General features: G+C 43.7%; 1 protein-coding gene across 6 annotated transcripts in view; it reads right to left on the bottom strand.

The window, feature by feature from the left end:
* Positions 1 to 17,221, bottom strand: part of LOC138291300 (ankyrin repeat domain-containing protein 17-like) — a 1,121,799-nt gene that overhangs the window by 745,527 nt on the left and 359,051 nt on the right. For all 6 annotated transcript variants that reach the window (XM_069230308.1, XM_069230310.1, XM_069230309.1 and 3 more), the window contains exon 13: positions 1,901 to 2,044. In XM_069230308.1, the coding sequence (XP_069086409.1) occupies positions 1,901 to 2,044 (144 nt within the window). The remainder of the gene's footprint in view (positions 1 to 1,900; positions 2,045 to 17,221) is intronic.

The following is a 17,221-nucleotide window of genomic DNA, read 5'->3' as shown; positions in this document are numbered from 1 at the left end:
ATATAAACTGGCCTTTTTTGCTCCGAAGATGGGTTTTTTTGGATCGAAAGGCTGGGGAGTGGATGTTGGCATCGGCTCCAGAAGCGATTTTCGAGGTTTCGACACCAAGGTTCAATGTCTGCTAGTTTCTGAGCCAGTACTTCGGCTCGAGTCCAAAGTCTTCTGTGGTGTGGCCTTTTTCGGTGCCGAAGTTGTTGCTTGGTCACCGAAGGTCTTTTTGCGGGTCGAGCCATGGCCTTACAGCAGTTGCGTTCCCATGGCCTTATGTTTGGGCTTGGATGGGACAGGGGCAGACGTACTCACTTGCTGTCCTGCCGTGACCGGTCTGTCCTCCTCGGACTCCTGCTCGGAGTCGGACCCTCGGATGGAGACTGCGGTGTGCACGATCTCCTCTTCCTCAGCATCGAGACGTTCTGTGCTCTTTGACGCCATCTCCAGTATTCGTGCTCTTCTGTCTCTGAGAGTTTTCTTCAAATGGAAAGATCTGCACCCTCACCGTTTCTCTCGATAGTCTGGGAAGAGACAGATTGCAGACGAGATATTGGTCTGCAAATTTTGCGTGACACTGAGGACAAAAGCGAATGGGGTCCGGCCCATAAAGCTTCCACACGGTCGGCCCCACCAGGCCCTAGCTGGGCACAGGCGCCCCGAAGGGCGAGTAAAGATGTTTGACTCGACGGTACCAAAGTGTTGACAAGAGATGTTAAGCGATCAAAACAATACTGAATTTTTTTTACGAGTTTTAGAGCATTTCCGACTCAAACTATTGGAGCGAAAAGAAACACCTCCGAACCTAATGGCGGAAAGAAAACAATCTAACATGGAGTCGATGCCCTTGTTTGTGCCTGTAGCTCAGTTATTTAGAATGTGCACATCTTTATACCCGTCATTTGCTGTTGAATAGGGCTTGAAAACTGGCTGATCAGTAAAATTATCCAGGTTCAGTGAGAATCAGATACCAACATCTGGCATCTTGGTATTTGATGCACACAACCTCAACATTGTTACAAAATCGCCTGTTCCTCAAAAAGCAGGTGCATGGTATTTGAGCTTTCAACAGGCATACTATGGCTAATTAATAACCTGCAGAGTTAACACTGTCACGTAGCAGTACTCCATGTGGCAAAACTCACCACTGCCAGACCGCCAAGTACCACTGAGTTTTCACCAAAATTCCCTTTAATAAGAACGTATGTAAGACTCCTGGACAGCATGACCATATGCAGGGATATGGCATAAGAGCAGAACAATGGACAGTTGTCACGTTGTGTTAAATAAAATTGTATTCAAGAGGGGCGCTGGAAATACAGGCTGTATACATTAACAGCACTGCTCTTTTTGATTTACAGAAATGCTAGTGTCTGGTAAGACGTTTATCAAGGGAAAAGTCAATGTAAATTTTTCATTTTTAGCCTTTAATATAGGCTGTAAGTGTGTGTATATTTATTAAAGTATTTGGTACACTTTTTAAGCTAAACATTTGTACTATATATTTAATATATGTTCCAGGGTCCCCGCACATGGGTGGGAGTATTCAGTGCTTATGACCATTGATGAGGATCCCCTGGAAGAGAACTAAGCAATGTTGGCAATTATCTTGATAGTACAAATAAATAAATGGTTGATCCAGGCTACGGCAGGTACGAATTATCAATTCATTATAGACAATGGCAGTGGGGTAGGTGGTGAGTGAAATATCTGCTTCAATTCTGACAAAGCGAATCTTAAATATAGAAAAAACAAAATATATACAAGAAAAAATAATTAATTTCATGCTTACAGTAAGGGCAAGGGAATGCTTCAGCAAAAAAAAAAAATATCTATAACAAGCAAGTGATTTCAAAAAGTCATCTAGTAATCAAACTGCAGACACTCAGTTCTAGAATACCTAGTTACATACCCGATTTAGATCATGGGATGGCGGGGTCAACTGTGCAACATCAGGTGGAGAAGCAGAAAGCAAGTTGTTAGGGTAATCCAACAGATAGCACACTACACTGGTATGTCCTCCTTTTGCAGCCTCTATCAACATGGTTGAGCCATCCTATTAGAAACAAAAATCTTACATTATAATTCATAAAAGGATAATGCACATTGATTTTCAGTGGCGTACTCTCTAAACGGAAGAAAATAAAAATATGAAAAAAACAGAGTAAGATTACTTATCTGTATTCTAGATTTCCATGCAGGTCATGATTTTACCATCCACGATTTGACCATGAAAACCATCTTGGATAAAATGTTGTAATTGTTAACAAGAAGTGTATGAATGATTCATGAGGCTAAACAAACTGACAATGCCACCACTTCACCATTGGATTGTGTTTCAGTGTGTAATTGCGGGATTATTTAAAAAAAGAAAAAGGGGGTGGGGGGTGAACAATCATGTTATTACTCTGTGGGGAGGTTGGAGGATTTCAGCTAAAACTAGAATAGTCCAGTTGCAAACAACCATCATAAACACGTTTCCATTACAGCATAATCAAGATTACAGACTTGCATGATGTTTGTGGTGAGCAAAAGCATTGCTCATTCTTTTTATAAGTATGCATGATGGCAGGTGGTAGCAAAAATAATTCTTTAACTGTATGTTGACTGTGAGCCTCCTCCCTTGACCATGTATCAGCACAATGTGTGCATCGAAAGTAGGTCGCGGCTACATAAGTGCTGGTATATGTATAAAGTCTAAGAAGGATAGGAAACCACTTTCTTGCTCACTGATTGTCCACCATGCCAGAAAATGGGAGGACGCTGCTCGTGGGTTAGATTAGACCAAGACCTTTATGAATCTACAGACCCTAAAGCCAGAGAGATGTCAGTACCAAGTCTCTGTGCTAGTACTTAGTTTGTTCTTTGTCATCTCCGCAGGACAAAGACAATCAGACTAGGAGCAGTACCTCTCTGTACCTTGCATTCTCAACCAGGTAGGGCTCAAGACTGTGAGGACTGCGGTTGTCCTGATGCTGGAACCTATGAAAAGAAAAGAGCTGCCTGCACAAAGAATGGGATTTTGCCTACAAGGAAAAGTGACCTGGTTCCCAGCAGACCTGCACAAGGCTCAGCTGAGTGAAAGACCCATGTGAGGAGAGCTCAGACAGTCTCCCGAAGAGTGACAAAGTAATCTTAACCAAAGTGCCCAGAAGGAACCAAGTGCATTAGCTGGGTCATAGAGCTGCTCTCTCTGGTTCACAGAGCCAGTCTGTTTCTGCCTCATGGAGGCAGTCTGTGTTTATACCCTATGATCTGTTGAATTTGAAACATCTTTTTAACTGTTGCAGTTCCTGAGAATCTACAAAGAGGCAACTTCAGGATATAACTCAACAACCCACTTGACAACCAACAGATTTCAAGCTACAGTAACCATTTGACCCTTATACAAACTAGAAGTACTTACAGGTTGCAAACGTATTAATTGGGCTTCTCTGGTTAACTGAGTGTCCTTTACAAGAAACTAGTGATTGGACACTAGAGGCAGTAGAAAAAGAACTAACACCCTATTAAATGGTTATTTCTAATCCGAAGGTCCTAACACCTCCAAGGCTTTGCCACAATCTTGATTTTAACTTTTCTTTAAGTTATGTCCCATTTCCTTCAGTTCTCCTAAGATAGATCCGTTCTACAGCCTGCAAGAAAGACACTGTCTCTTGTGTGCCTCTCCAGCAAGTGTAGAAGGCCAGGAAACCCAACAAAACCTGGGCCATTCAGAAGCCCACTCTAGCTTTAGAAGTGTTCAGTTCTCTTACAACTGTTCTAATTAGCAGGGTGGGAGGAAATAAGTTGAGAAATATTCCTGACTGATTCATAAACATTTCCCTTTATATGTCATTGGTAAAACAAGAAAAACATTGGGCCTTAAGGTTCATGTAGTGGCTTCCTGTTCTGAGTTAAATACTAGCCGTAGATGTCATTGTGCAGAATGCTATCATTAAGTATAGATTGTTGATTTTCCTGGAGCACTTCAGGAGGGTCTGAACTTCCACTTTTCCACTATGGAAGGTAAAGTGCAGTGATTTGAAGCTTCTAGCTATTAGCCATTTCCAGATGTTTTAGAGGGACAAATCTTTATCTAGTACTGCCTCGTATGTTTCGATGGTACCTTGCAATTGGATGATTTCTCTGAACCAGTAAGGAAGTCGTTTTGGATGCTAGAAAAAGAGGCTTTAATGCACACTACACCAAACGTAGCAACAACTGATTCATGTGCGATCAGAATTAACTGATAAGTTAGCTGGATCATGAGTTTATACATGTGCACCTAACTCTTCCAAACTACAAAACCTCAGTTATCATTTATTAGGACACATTTTGGTGGCAAGAGTTCCCCATAAAGGAGATTCTTTGTGGGATTCTACTATGAGAAGTACTGCAGGGCTGAGAGGAGCAAATTGGAAAAGGTTACTTACCTGTACCAATCAATTTGCAGCTTGTAGTACTGTAAATTCACATTCCATGCAGTGCTGGGTGTAGTTATTTCAAGCTCTTTTTCTTTCAAGTACGTTTCAGTTTCAAAGTGAATTGTGATCCCTCCCTGAAATCCACAATACACTGAGATGAGAAGCTATGCGGATTGTTGCGTAGCAGGACCTTTTATATACTGCTGCATTCTAATATTCCTGTTATGGGTGTTTATCATCAAAGCATCTTACCATGTGCATTATTCCACCATATACTGGTTGGGTTCAGAATAATACTTTGTTGCGTGGGTGACATCTGGTACCACTTGGTGTTAAGTCCCATACCCTTATGACATCAGACATGCACCTCGTACGCCTCTGTGCGCAGCCACCATTTTCAGATGCTTTTTTCTGTCAATCGGACTGAAAGCAAAAGAAGAAGCTCCAGGATGCTCAGAAGTTCCCATGAAAAAACAATGGCTCATCAAATAAAAAATGGAGAGGCTAGAAAGAGAGAAGGTGAAAACCTAAAAACACTGATAAACACCAGAGAAGGAGAGAAAGATCACCAGAGAAGTGAATAGACCATGCAGTTGGAGAATTCACAAAAAGGGAGAGCGAGAAAAGGGGGCTTGGAAAAGTAACAAATAGTTCTAATACCTACACTGTAATGCAGCCTGATATACCCCTCATAAGGAGTGATGCCACTACAATAGGGAAGGTTGGGCTGTAGCCTGGCTAGTCTGGGCCATGACCACTGCAGCGGGCTCCATCCCAGATGAGGAATGCAGTGAGAATGTCTATGGGGGTGAGGCTATGTCTGCACTTCCCAGTGGGCTGCTTGTGGGTACTGTGACTGTAAACAGGCATCAGCGATTGACCAAACAAAAATAAAAGAGGAATGCTGCTTAGATATCAGGGGATTTTTGGGGAGGCAGGGCTGTTCTTCTATATTAAGGTTTGGGCACTTTTTGTCTCCACTCGCTCCTTTAGAGACAACGGAAAGGTGTGGTGCAGACTGTAGGCTTGTGACCGTTAGAGGTGAGAAGATCCATCCTCCAAGCTCTGGGGAGGGAATATATGCTTACGGTATGGATGTACTATGCCCTTTGGTTCCCATGTGTCATTGATGTACTGTTTGTTCCTCCACTGTAACTGTTTGGAAAACCTTAAGAAATTTAGATAAAAAAAGAAAGAAAAAAAAAAACAGTTGTAATGTCTCCGATATTTTTAAGAAAAGTTAATGTAGTACTGTAGGGCTCTTTAGATATCAAAAGTGTGAATAAGGGTCTTACTGCAGGGTTGTGAAAATAAACTTTAAGTGTTTTTGGATAAAATGGAACGAGAAGACAACCTTAGGCAAAAACTGGCCAGATTTGTGTGCACCTTTATAAAAGGTTCATTCACAATAAGAACTTGCAATTCACTAACACTACATACGAAGTGTTTGTAATAAGGAAATCTACATTCCACAAAAGTAAATTGCAGTAGGCAAGAATGTAATGGCTCAAAAGAGGGTCCCCCATGAGTTTGATAAGAAACACAATAAGGTTCCATTAAGTAACCAGTGGTGTTCTCTGCAGAATTCAATTGAAGAATGCTGTCTACTCTGTATGCAGACTATAATACATGCCAAATGAAACCTAATATAGAGGTATGTTAGACCTGTTTTTTGCAGATCAGACAAATAGCAGATCAAGTCCTGCACTTAAGATTGTATAGGCTGTTTGATCAAGCTGACACTAGAGTTCATATTTATTCCATTAGGTGATGTACCATGCTCTTGTTTTGGGCATACGAGTTTGACACTGAGCTAGCACTCTTTCAGTAACTAAAGTACCCGAACTCTAAAACCTTCCATATCAAACTAAAGATTGTGTCCATTTAGTGCGTAGGTCTGCACTTATTGTTAACTTTTTGTGTTGATGAAATAGCGTATCCAATAGTATGGAGTACCGTGGTTGAGTGAGAGCAATCAGAATGAGTCTCACAGATGGCTGCTTATGTTCCCCACTACAAATGGAATCTACAGCAGTTGAGGAAAAGTGTAGGCAAATACCCCTGGCCTGTTCATACATAGATCACTGCCCATCAAATATATGCGTGGGTCTCTGGGGATAAAGTTTGGGCATTTTGTTGTGTCCTGTGGCAAAGAGATTGACTACAAAGTGCCTCCTACTGCTGAAATTCCGGAAGATGTAGGTTATTCATTCATTGATTCATTCATGTGTTTGGTTATACATGCTGCTTAGCCAGCGTTACTAAGTTGTCCACTACTGGAAAATGCTTCATTAGGAAAATATTTCATGACAAACGGCTTAATGGCCATATTGTTTCCACTAAGGTTTCAAAGTTAGGCGAGTGTGCCCCTCCAGCTATTGGATGCAATACATGGTGGTCATGTCTGTTTAAATGATCACTGTCTGAGCATTTTAGATTCTGATTTCCAAAAAAAACACAGTTCCAGCTGCACTGCTATCAGCTCGAGGAGACTGATGTGCAGTTGTTGGACAGACCAAGTGCCCTGAATGGTCAGGTGGACAAAACGCTGTCCCAGCTCTGTAAAGCATGTGCCTGTGGTAATGGTCACTTGTGGCAAAGAAACAGTAAGCAACCTGCATAGAAACAAGTTTGTGTTCTACAATTTTAGTATTGCTGATCCCTGGGCTGTACCAACACCCCCCCCCCCCCACTGAGAAGTTGCTTCTGATTATTGGCTGTTTAGAGAACCTTGCAACCGGTGTATGTGTAGATGAGCATTGGAGAACTTCAGCAATGCAAGCAGCCATCATTGCCAGTATTTTCAAGATCAATCTTTCTTCCAGAGGATACAGTTTCTGGTAAAGAGTTAAGCAGTCTTTTAAATAATGTTGTCATTTTTGGGATAACCTCTGCAAGTAAAGATGAGTCTGCTGGTGGGAGAGGGCTTTGACTTTTAGGCATGTGTTGTGTAACCTAGCATGTGGAGCGCAGGAAAGTGCACCTTTTGACATGGTCATCCACACTTTTTTGCCTGGTACATAACACAATTTCAAATGGAAGTGCACTGGGTTCCTGCTAACCAGGTCCTCATTGCCAGGTCTCTTTCCCTAAAATTGAACAATTTCCCCCTAATTGGCACTATCTTTGGCTCCCCTGTAAGTCCATAGAAAATGGCACCCCTGGGACCAAGGGCATGGGTACCAAGGGGGGTCCCCAAGGGCTGCAGCATGTATTGAGCCACCATCAAGGACTCTTCACCCAGCACACAGAATGCCATTGCAGGCTGCATGCCTTGGTGCAGCTAAAAGTGAAAACACAACATACCACACAGCATTGTGCCCTGTCCCCTAAACACTGCATGCAATAATTGTAAGTCACCTCTACAGCAGGCCTTACAGCCCTAAGGTACAGTGCATTATATTGCACGTGAGGACGTATCTGCAAGAGCAGATATGCCCCTGCTACATTCTTGTCGATTCTGAGATAGAGAGTGAACAGGAAAGCCATTTCAAGTATATGTGCTGGACACTGCTCATTACGAGTTCCCCATCTACATGATGGCTTCACTAAAACTACGAATGTTTGATATCAAACAACTCTTATTAATACGTCCTTCCTGATGCCAGTGATGGAATTAATAATACAAGAACCAAGAGGGCACCTTAGAGGTGTCCCCTGAAAACCTACCAGCTACCCGTGTGCAGACTGACCAATTTCCAAATAAGTGATAACACACCACACCCAACAGGATGACCTTCAACTGAATTCCATGGCAAGGGGCTTAGAAGAGGCTGACAAGGGCGATGCCAGAACCCTACCCTGCACCCCCTCTAGCCCCCTCACCTTAATAGAGTGCTTTGGGATTGCATAGCAAACCCCTGTCCACTGGTAATGGAATCCCTGGATCTTTGTACGATACATTTCACATTTGATATATCATATAAAGAGCCACACTGAGAAAAGATTACTTTTTGTGAGAGTGTGAGGCACTGGTGTCTGCTTTATCCGCCAGATGTCCAGATATGGAAAGCCAATGGCACTACAACATGGCTGTGCTGCAACCACCACTAGTGCTTTTGTATATGCCATGGGGGCTGCCATACACCCCCCCCCCCCACAAAAAAGTAGTACTTTAAAATGATGGTGTGGTCCATCTACCACAAATCGGAAGCACTGATGGTACACTGGGTGGATGCAGATGTGGCAGTAGAAGTCCTTGAGACTGAAGGTCCCAATAACGAGTGAGCAGTACAATTACATCTTGCAGAGTTGTCATTTTGAAATGATTTGACATGACATAGCAGTTTATTAGCAAGTCGTAGAGCACTGGCCTGAATGCTCCATCCCTTTTGGGTATTAGGAAGTATAAAGAATCTTCTCCATGTCAATCTTTATTTCCCCTTTTTGAAATTCCAAGCAGCATCTGAGGGAATCAATGTTTCATACACACTTCTCGGAGGTTGTCATCCAACTGTGGAAGATATAAATTTATTTTTTCACATTTCAGCTGTTCTGGGAAATGGAAGTTAAGTTATTGCCCTGATGTAGAAGCCCCTATTGCTTTAAGCCCTGTTAGCTTTAGAGCAGCTGTTGCTTGAGATTTCTTCTCCCTGATAGGACTTAGAACGCTGTCCTTCCTGAAAAGACTAATGCTGTTCAAAATCTCCTTGCTCTAGTATGGCAGCAAAGTTTCCTCTTACTCGTCTGTTTCTGGAAAAAAGCAGACCTACTGGTTTGGGGCGCCCCATAGCCTTGATTGTGTCAGTGTCTTTTTTTTAAATATCAGACACATATAGAGTGCATTGGATGTTGGCACTGGAAATTATTCTCCCCTTTTCCACCTACTCCTTGCCTCCATTTCTGTAAGCCTCTCGCAGGTATTTGGCCAACTGCTTCATTTCTTTCCAGTGGGAACCTCTTATATGTTAACAGACCAACTGAGTTGGTGATGTGCCATTCTGTAGCTGCGCTTACAGCTACTCTTGCTATCTGGATCGATTTCAGGCGTTGTCTGGAAGTAGGGCACTACAAGTGCTCTAGGTGAAGGACGCTGTAGGAAGCTGGCTCTCTATATAGTGGATAAAAATGAAGTACACTGTGCAGAGTCCAGTAGACCCCCTAAAGGCTTGCAGAGGCAAAAATAGATAGGTCTAGTCCTCTTTTGGTGGTAGTGTGGGTGAGCAGTTAGATTTATCAAGGAGTTGTGTTAAGCATTTGTTGTACTCACAGAGGCAATAAATGACACTCAAAGAATAAATCCAAGACCAATTTAGAAAAATAACAGTTGCTTTTATATATGTTTGGATCCAAAGTAATTAGCTATTACATAAGCAGTTTGCAATTCAAAATACTTTTCAGTTTAAAGAAGAGAAAAAAAAAAAATCAACAGTTCAATTTTCAGTCTTCAATGTTAACCTACTGGAGGAAATCAAAAATGCATTTTTGCAGTTAAGTCTTGACTTACATATCCAGTCTTATGGGTTTTAGGTCCACACCAGGCAAGGTTCAAATCGGCACCAAGTGTGCACCCACAGTGGCACAGGGCCAGCCAGGTGCAGAGGTCAAATTCGGAGTCAGGTGCCTATATTAACCGATGGACACTGAGGTTGAATAAAGTTGTGCTGCCAGTGCAAACACAGCATTGGATAACCAATGTTATCCAATGGAGAAGATCAGTTTCAGAAACAGGATGCAGGCTCTGACGGGGAGGCCGGGCGAGGACAATCCACAGCTGCCCGTGTAAGTAGAAAGGTCACAGGTAGTAGGGACACCGATGGTCCAGCTCCCCAAGGCCCAGGGGCACCAAGTGCAGGGACGTCTTTTGGCATTGAAAACAGACTGCAGTGTCTCGCAGTCATGGGGAGTCCTCGGATTGAGGCTTCAGGCGTCACTGTGGAGTCCAGCAGGGGGTCAGCCCACAGTGGACTACTGTTCAGAAGCGCTGGGGAACCTTCACAGGACTGGTGGGCCACTTGGACGCGGGCCGTGGGTGTTGGGTGCAGAGGTGGTTCCAGAGACTGTTTCACAGTCCCTTAGGCAGACTCAGCGGACTACTTCTTTGAAGTTGGTTTCTTTTGGACAGGTTTGCTATCCACGGGTGAACTTGGCCTTTATCTAAGGCAGGCAGTGTTCCCAAGGCTTTGGAGGTCGCTGGGCTGCAGGGCAAGTCCTCTTTTGGGTGCAGGTTGTTTGAGGGCTGCATACAGGATGGTAGAGCTGGGGCCAAGTCAGTTGGTGTCTTCGGTCTTCTCTGCTGGTCTGACTTCTATGGTGTCTTGCTCTTCTAAGGTCGAAGGGAATCCAAGTTTTAGGGTTCAGGGGTGCCACCTAATTACAGAATTTAGGGACATTACAGGGACTGCCAGGTGGTAGTCAATGGGCTACTCACCTTCAGGGTGAGATCACCCTAATTATGGCCACTTCTTTTTGGAAGGGGCACAACGCTAATCCTATTGACCTAATTCAATCCACACAAGATGGAGGAATTGAAAAAGTAAAGTTCACTTCCGCACGTCCACCTTAGGGGTGGGACTTGCATGAAGTGGGCACTCTTCTTAATTTAACTAATTTTCCCTTCTGTGCTGCTGCCAAAAGTAGGGTCAGGACAGGAGGGTTGGTCATCTTCACAATCTGAGGAGACCTGGGACGCATTACAAAGGCAGTAAGGCCGTGAAGCTCCCTGCCCTGGAATGTCTATCCTGCCTGGGAGAGGAGGTCACACCTCTGCCAAAAGCAGGCCTTTGCTATGAGCCCTCGAGAGCACTGGCTCTCACATCATGGGAACAGAACTCTAAGGTGGTGTTAGACCTGGAATCTTTGGCGTAGTCTCCCCTGTCTTTTTGCTTCCGCTTCCTGTGTTTTGACTGTGTGCTGAACTTAATTTTCAATGCTTTTTTGGTACCTTGGGCACTTTACCACTGCGGACAAGTGCTAAAGTGCAAATGCTCTCTGTGTAAACTGTATGTGTAATTGTTTTTTCCATGACTGGCATATTTGATTTACTATTAGGTCCCTATTAAAGAGCACTAGAGGTGCCCACGGTCTGTAAACCAAATGCTATTAGTGGGACTGCAGCACTGATTGTGCCACCCACATGAGTAGCCCTGTACATATGGCTCAGACCTGCCACTGCAGTGTCTGTATATGCAGTTTTAAACTGCCAATTTGACCTGGCAAGTGTACCACATGCCAGGCACAAACCTTCCCTTTTTGTACATGTAAGGCACCCTTAAGGTAGACACTAGGTAGCCCGACGGGCAGGGTGCAGTGTATGTTAAAGGAGGGACATGTACTGATGTGTTTTACATGTCCCAACAGTGAAAAAACGCCAAATTCAGTGTTCACTGTTGCAAGGCCCATCTCTCTCATAGGTTAACATGGGGACAGCTGCCTTTAAAAATCTTTTACGTGCAGTTTCCCATTGGGAGCAGAGAGAGATGTGGAGTTTAGGGGTATCTGAACTCACAATTTAAAAATACAACTTTTGGTAAGGTTGGTTTTTAGATGGTCAGTTTGAAAATGCCACCTTTAGAAAGTGGGCATTTTCTTGCTCAACCATTCTGTGCCTCTGCCTGCCTGTGGAATTCATGTCTGGGTCAGACTGACAGTTGGGCTGTTTGTGCACCTCCTCTAGACAGTGATGCAAAGGTAGCTGGGGTTTATCCTGAATATCCTGATGAATCACCTGGGGTAAAATGGAGGGAGAAGTGGTCACTTACACCTGAATGGGCTGTGCCTGCCCTCACACAATGGAGCCTTCAACCCCCTGGTGTGTGTCGGGGGCCAGGCCTGGGCACACAGAATCTTGTGAACAGACTCTTGTGAACAGACTTTCCTTAAATGTTTGCCTACTTCAAAGGCAGAAAAGAGTATAAGTAGTGGACCCAAACCCCTAGATTTGAAGATTTACTTCTGGATCAAGAGGAACCTCTGCCGAGGAGAAAAGCTGAAGAACTGGAGGAGTACTGCCCCTTTGCCTGTGAGTGTGCTTTGCTGGGTTGGCCTGCAGTTGCTGCTTCTGCCTTGGAGAGGACTAAGACTGGACGTTGCTGTGTTTCCCTACTTGTTAAGTGTCTCCAAGGGATTGGACTGAGCTTGCCCCCCATTCTGAAGTCTCAGGGCCATCAAAGACTTCCTCTACCAGCACCTGGACTCTCTTGCTGAGACTCCTACCCTGTCAAGTGGTGCCTAATCCAGACCCTTGGCCCTTGAAAGGAGACGCTGGTGGAACCATGACTGAAATTCACTCACAGGAGGCAGGTTAGGGGCAGGGGGGTAAATCGACGCACCACCTGTATCGTGGCAGGTAAATCGACAACACCTGTATGCCCTGCGGCTCATCAGACCCGTGCGCAGGAATTGTGTGCACCGTTGCTGGGCGTCAAAGCCACAGTGAATGTGCACGGACCTGAGGTTGCCTGTCTGGAAATCGACGCTTCGCTCATCTGCATGAGAGAAAAACAATGCATCGCCTACCCCACCAGAAAAGAAACAACTCACGGCCCCACTTGCGAGTAAGGAATCCTATGCATCGCTGATTTTTTTGATGCATGCATGCCAGTGCAGCTTTATTTTTGAAGCAAACCAGGTACTTTGTGTAAAAACAACGCATCCATTGACTTCTATGGATTAGGACTCTAATTTAAAAAATTCATCACTTTGCTTGTATATGTTGGACTTTTGTTGTTTTGGTCTTATTTGATTTGGATAAACATTGGCTATTTTTTCTAAACTGGTGATGTGTTCTTTTTCAGGTATTTCACGGTATTCCTGTGTATGTTGGTACAAATACTTTACACATTGCCTCTGAAATAAGCCTGACTGTTTATGCCAAGCTACCAAAGGGGTGAGCAGGGGTTGTCCTAGGAGTGTAACTCCCTTACCCTGACTAGAGCTGTGGTCCCTGCTTAGGCAGAGTGCAAACTGACTGCCAACCAGAGACCCTATTCCAAACAGGTAGCTGCACTCATTTTGACCAGTCAGTGCCCATGCTAAGAGTTGGTAGGTTTTCAGGGGGCACCTCTAAGGGGTCCTCTGAGTGCATGTATTAATAAATGCATCACTGGATTCAGTGAAGGTTTATTAATAGGAGATGTTTCATACCAAATTTCCCTATTTTCAATTACGCCATCGTGTAGCTAGGGAACTTGTAATGACCAGTGTCCAGCAAATGTATTTAAAATTGCTTCACTGTTCACTTACTATGTGTGAGAATCGACAGACACAGCAGGGGCATATCTGTCCTGCCGGTATGCTCTCACATGTAATATAATGCACCTTGTCTTGAGGGCTGGAAGGACTGCTAGAGGGGTGACTTACATAAATTGCATGCACTGTAAAGGGAACAGGGTACACAGGCTGTGTGCTATGTTGTGTTTTCATTTTAGTTCTGCACTAAGAGCCTGCAAAAGCAGCACTGGGTGCACTTAGAGGGTCCATGAGGGTGGCACAATTTGTGCTGCAGCCCTCAGGGGCCCTCCTTCAGTACCCCATGCCCTAGGTACTAGGGGTACCATTTTGTAGGGGCTTACAGTGGTAGCTAAAGGTTTGCCAATTGGGAAAAATGACTGTGCAGTTTTGAGCAAAGAGATCTGGCACTGAGGACCTGTTGAGCAGGGACCCAGTGCACGTTTAGTCCAAATTGCATCAGAAACCAGGCAGAAAATGGGTGGGTGACCACATCTAAAGAGGCATTTTTCTATAGACATTTTGACAGCTCTATGAACAACCAAGGAATCTGGTGCTCCAATGCCCTAACATACAAGGGTTTTTTCTTGTTCAGCTTTAGATTTCTTTTCAGCTCTGGGGCTAACAGCTGCTGTATTTACAAGGTCCTTGATGTTTTCTGCTACACACTTAATAGTGCTTAAGAGTGGGAAGTAAATGAATAGAGGTTTCCATGTTTCAGACTGTCTCCAACAAAGTTTTCCTCCACCCTCATGAAAAGTTTCACCTTGTGGTGGTCAGCTGATATTTGGGAGAAAAAATAACAAATGCATGATAACGCTGTTGTGTCATCTGGTGGATAAGTTTTATTGGACAGGCTCCAAAGTTGAGTCCATACCTTAAAAATGCTGGGGGGGGTCATCTCATAAGTCCATATCAAGCGACTCTCTAAAATATGATCAATGTTAAAATATGTGTGCAGTGAATGTCCCAGTGAGACAATGCTGGTGACTGTGGCGGCAGGCTACCGACTATGCCCGTGTCATTTTCGTATAGGGAAAGATCAGAGTTCCTCAGCTAAGGCTTGCCCCAAACACATTTTTAGGGCCACGCGCGCATGAGCGCTCTGGTCCCTGTTGTAATCTCTCTGTGGGCTTTTAACCACACCCATCAGTTTGGTTGGTTCGTGGGCTTGTCTTTTAAAATTCACTTTATTTCATTAGTGAAAGGCATGTATACATCAGGTCTCTTCCTGTGTTTAGCCTTCCTCGGGAGCACCGGTAAACTACTGAAAACATACGAGGCTCTGTGTTTTCCGTATGGCTTCTGGACTACATTATGTTTTTATTTCCTACGCAGTGCAATCTCACTGGGCATTAGTCGAGCACTTTGCATGATATCGACCCTGTTACATGGCTAAGTGCACTTTTGCCAGTTACAAGGATAATTGCACTTTTGCCGATACGTTTGACTGCCGGCGAACTTCTGTTTCCTTTTGTATGCCTCCCTCACACTCAAGGCGGCCGTCGGCTCGTTTAGGTGAAACTGTTTTACTTTTCATTTTCAGATTATGTGGCAAGAAAAGTCTGGTTAGGAGCTAATAGCTCTAACTTGAGCAAATGCGAGACCCATTGCATTGCAAATGCTTGTTACTTTTTGTTCAGTGCTAGTTCCACTACAGTCTGCTGTGGAGACTGTACAGTATGTGTCCAATTGCGTTATCAATGGACATCTTTTTCTTTCTGACATCAGGTACCTCGATTATCAAGACTGTGTAGGATTACTAGGAGTCCAGGCCTGTTTTGAAGCATCCTTCAGCATCAAAACCTCTTTTTAAGACAAGTGTCTCCGGATCTCAGTGTAGAGAGGGGATCTCCCTGCGTTGAGGCTCGACAGGCCACAGCACATTTTTACGGCCTTTTCAGGACCAGCTCAGGCTGGAATACCAGCTATCATCGATGTTTGCCCTAGAGTTGAAACTCAAGCTCATGTCTACATCGAACACCACAGAGAAGATCCTCAGATAGTGTGGACAATTTAGCTGCAGTCCATGTCCTGGGAGTGTGCTCCACTGTGGACAATGAAATGTATTCTGGAATCAAAGGCCCCAAGCCTCCTATCATACCAGATGGTCCACCCCTCACTCTGTCCGAATATGTCCCTTCAATGTCTTCAAAACCAGACTCAGTCGACTGCTCGGAAGATGGCACTGTAGTTTTGTAGATAACCTTATTTGAAAAGGCCGGGCAGGCCATAAATTTGGATTCCTAGTGGCTCCTTGGTAGACAAAGGTTGCATAGCCTTTGCAGGTCTGACCATAGGAGCTTAATTGCATTTAGGGCAGAACTGAAGGGTGTATTCTCCATGAGGGCCCACCTCCACCCCACTGAGTTATTCTTACAAGACCTGGCCTCAAATGCACCCATCCACATACATTCTAAAGTCATCATATGATGTCTTTATGGTCAGGCTTGACGCTGCTGCTGTCGCCACACAGTTATGTGATGATCTCCAGGAGAGGGGTTTGGATCCACCCCCATCTCTGAGTATTGTTTTTTAATGTCCATATTTATTGTATTCCTCATGAATTAGTGTATTAATGTTGCTATGTGTGTAAGTTGATTTTGTTTGATTCTATTATACTGTGTATTGTTGTTTAGTCTGACTGTGGTGTGCCTGAATTAGAGTGTCAGTTTTCTGTAAATTCACACCTTTATATTTCACGATCATCTGGCTATGTACATGATTTAATTAAAGTTTCGCTTATTGTGATTTTGTTCCTTGTTTTCCCTTGTTATTATTCGTTTTTGTTTAGCAGTCTGGTATCACTACTTTTTGAATGACTTGAATTTATCAGTCTGTATTTATCAGTCCCTATAGGAATTTACTTCTGACGTTTATTACATCTTCAGTTACTATATTATTACTGTAGCTCACGTTGTAGTTTTTCCAAAGCACATGTCCGAACCTGATGAGGGGAAAAAACAATCTAAGTTGCAATTTTTGTCACGATTAATTATTGGCAGAAGTATGCAAAGCAAGTAATCTACAGCAGCACATGTTGCAAACTAGTTATTACGACCAACTGCAAGATAGCTAGCTCCACTGATTCTCATGCATTGTTGCAATGATCACACATTCAGTCTGCCATTCTGGGTTAAAAGGTACAAAGTTATGGAGTCCTATAGAGATGACAGATCAGTCACTGGATGTTTTGCTTACTTTAAAAGGCGGACACTTAATTCAAACAGAAAACTGCTGCTCTAAGGTGCCCTAGATCACACACCAGGTCACACAAGATCACATTCAGTGTCCAAAATCACACCTAGGTAATGAACGGAAAGTTCCCTTTTTTTTTCTTTTTTTTTTTTAAATGAGCCACTCATCTGTGTTAAAGTACATTAGGACTTCTTTTCTCAACAAATGAACTGCAATCACAGCCATCAATTTGGAATAGCTGCAAGGGGCAGAAGTGAACTAACTTCGTACTTTAAGTGCCCATTTCTTACAGAGCAATTTCCAGTGTTTTGTGAACTCTGAGAAAATACATCAGCAAGGTGTGAATTCTTATGCTGATCGTATTCACGGGTTAGCAATCTTCCTAATGCTGTACAAGTTGACTTGCGAGATCTGTACCAAAACACCACATAGGGGAATTAAGGGCAGGTTTCTCAATGAAG

Source organism: Pleurodeles waltl, chromosome 1_1 (genome assembly GCF_031143425.1).
Source record: "Pleurodeles waltl isolate 20211129_DDA chromosome 1_1, aPleWal1.hap1.20221129, whole genome shotgun sequence".
NCBI lineage: Eukaryota > Metazoa > Chordata > Amphibia > Caudata > Salamandridae > Pleurodeles > Pleurodeles waltl.
The sequence above is the reverse complement of the archived record's forward strand: the minus strand, read 5'-3'. Positions and strand labels throughout refer to the sequence as shown.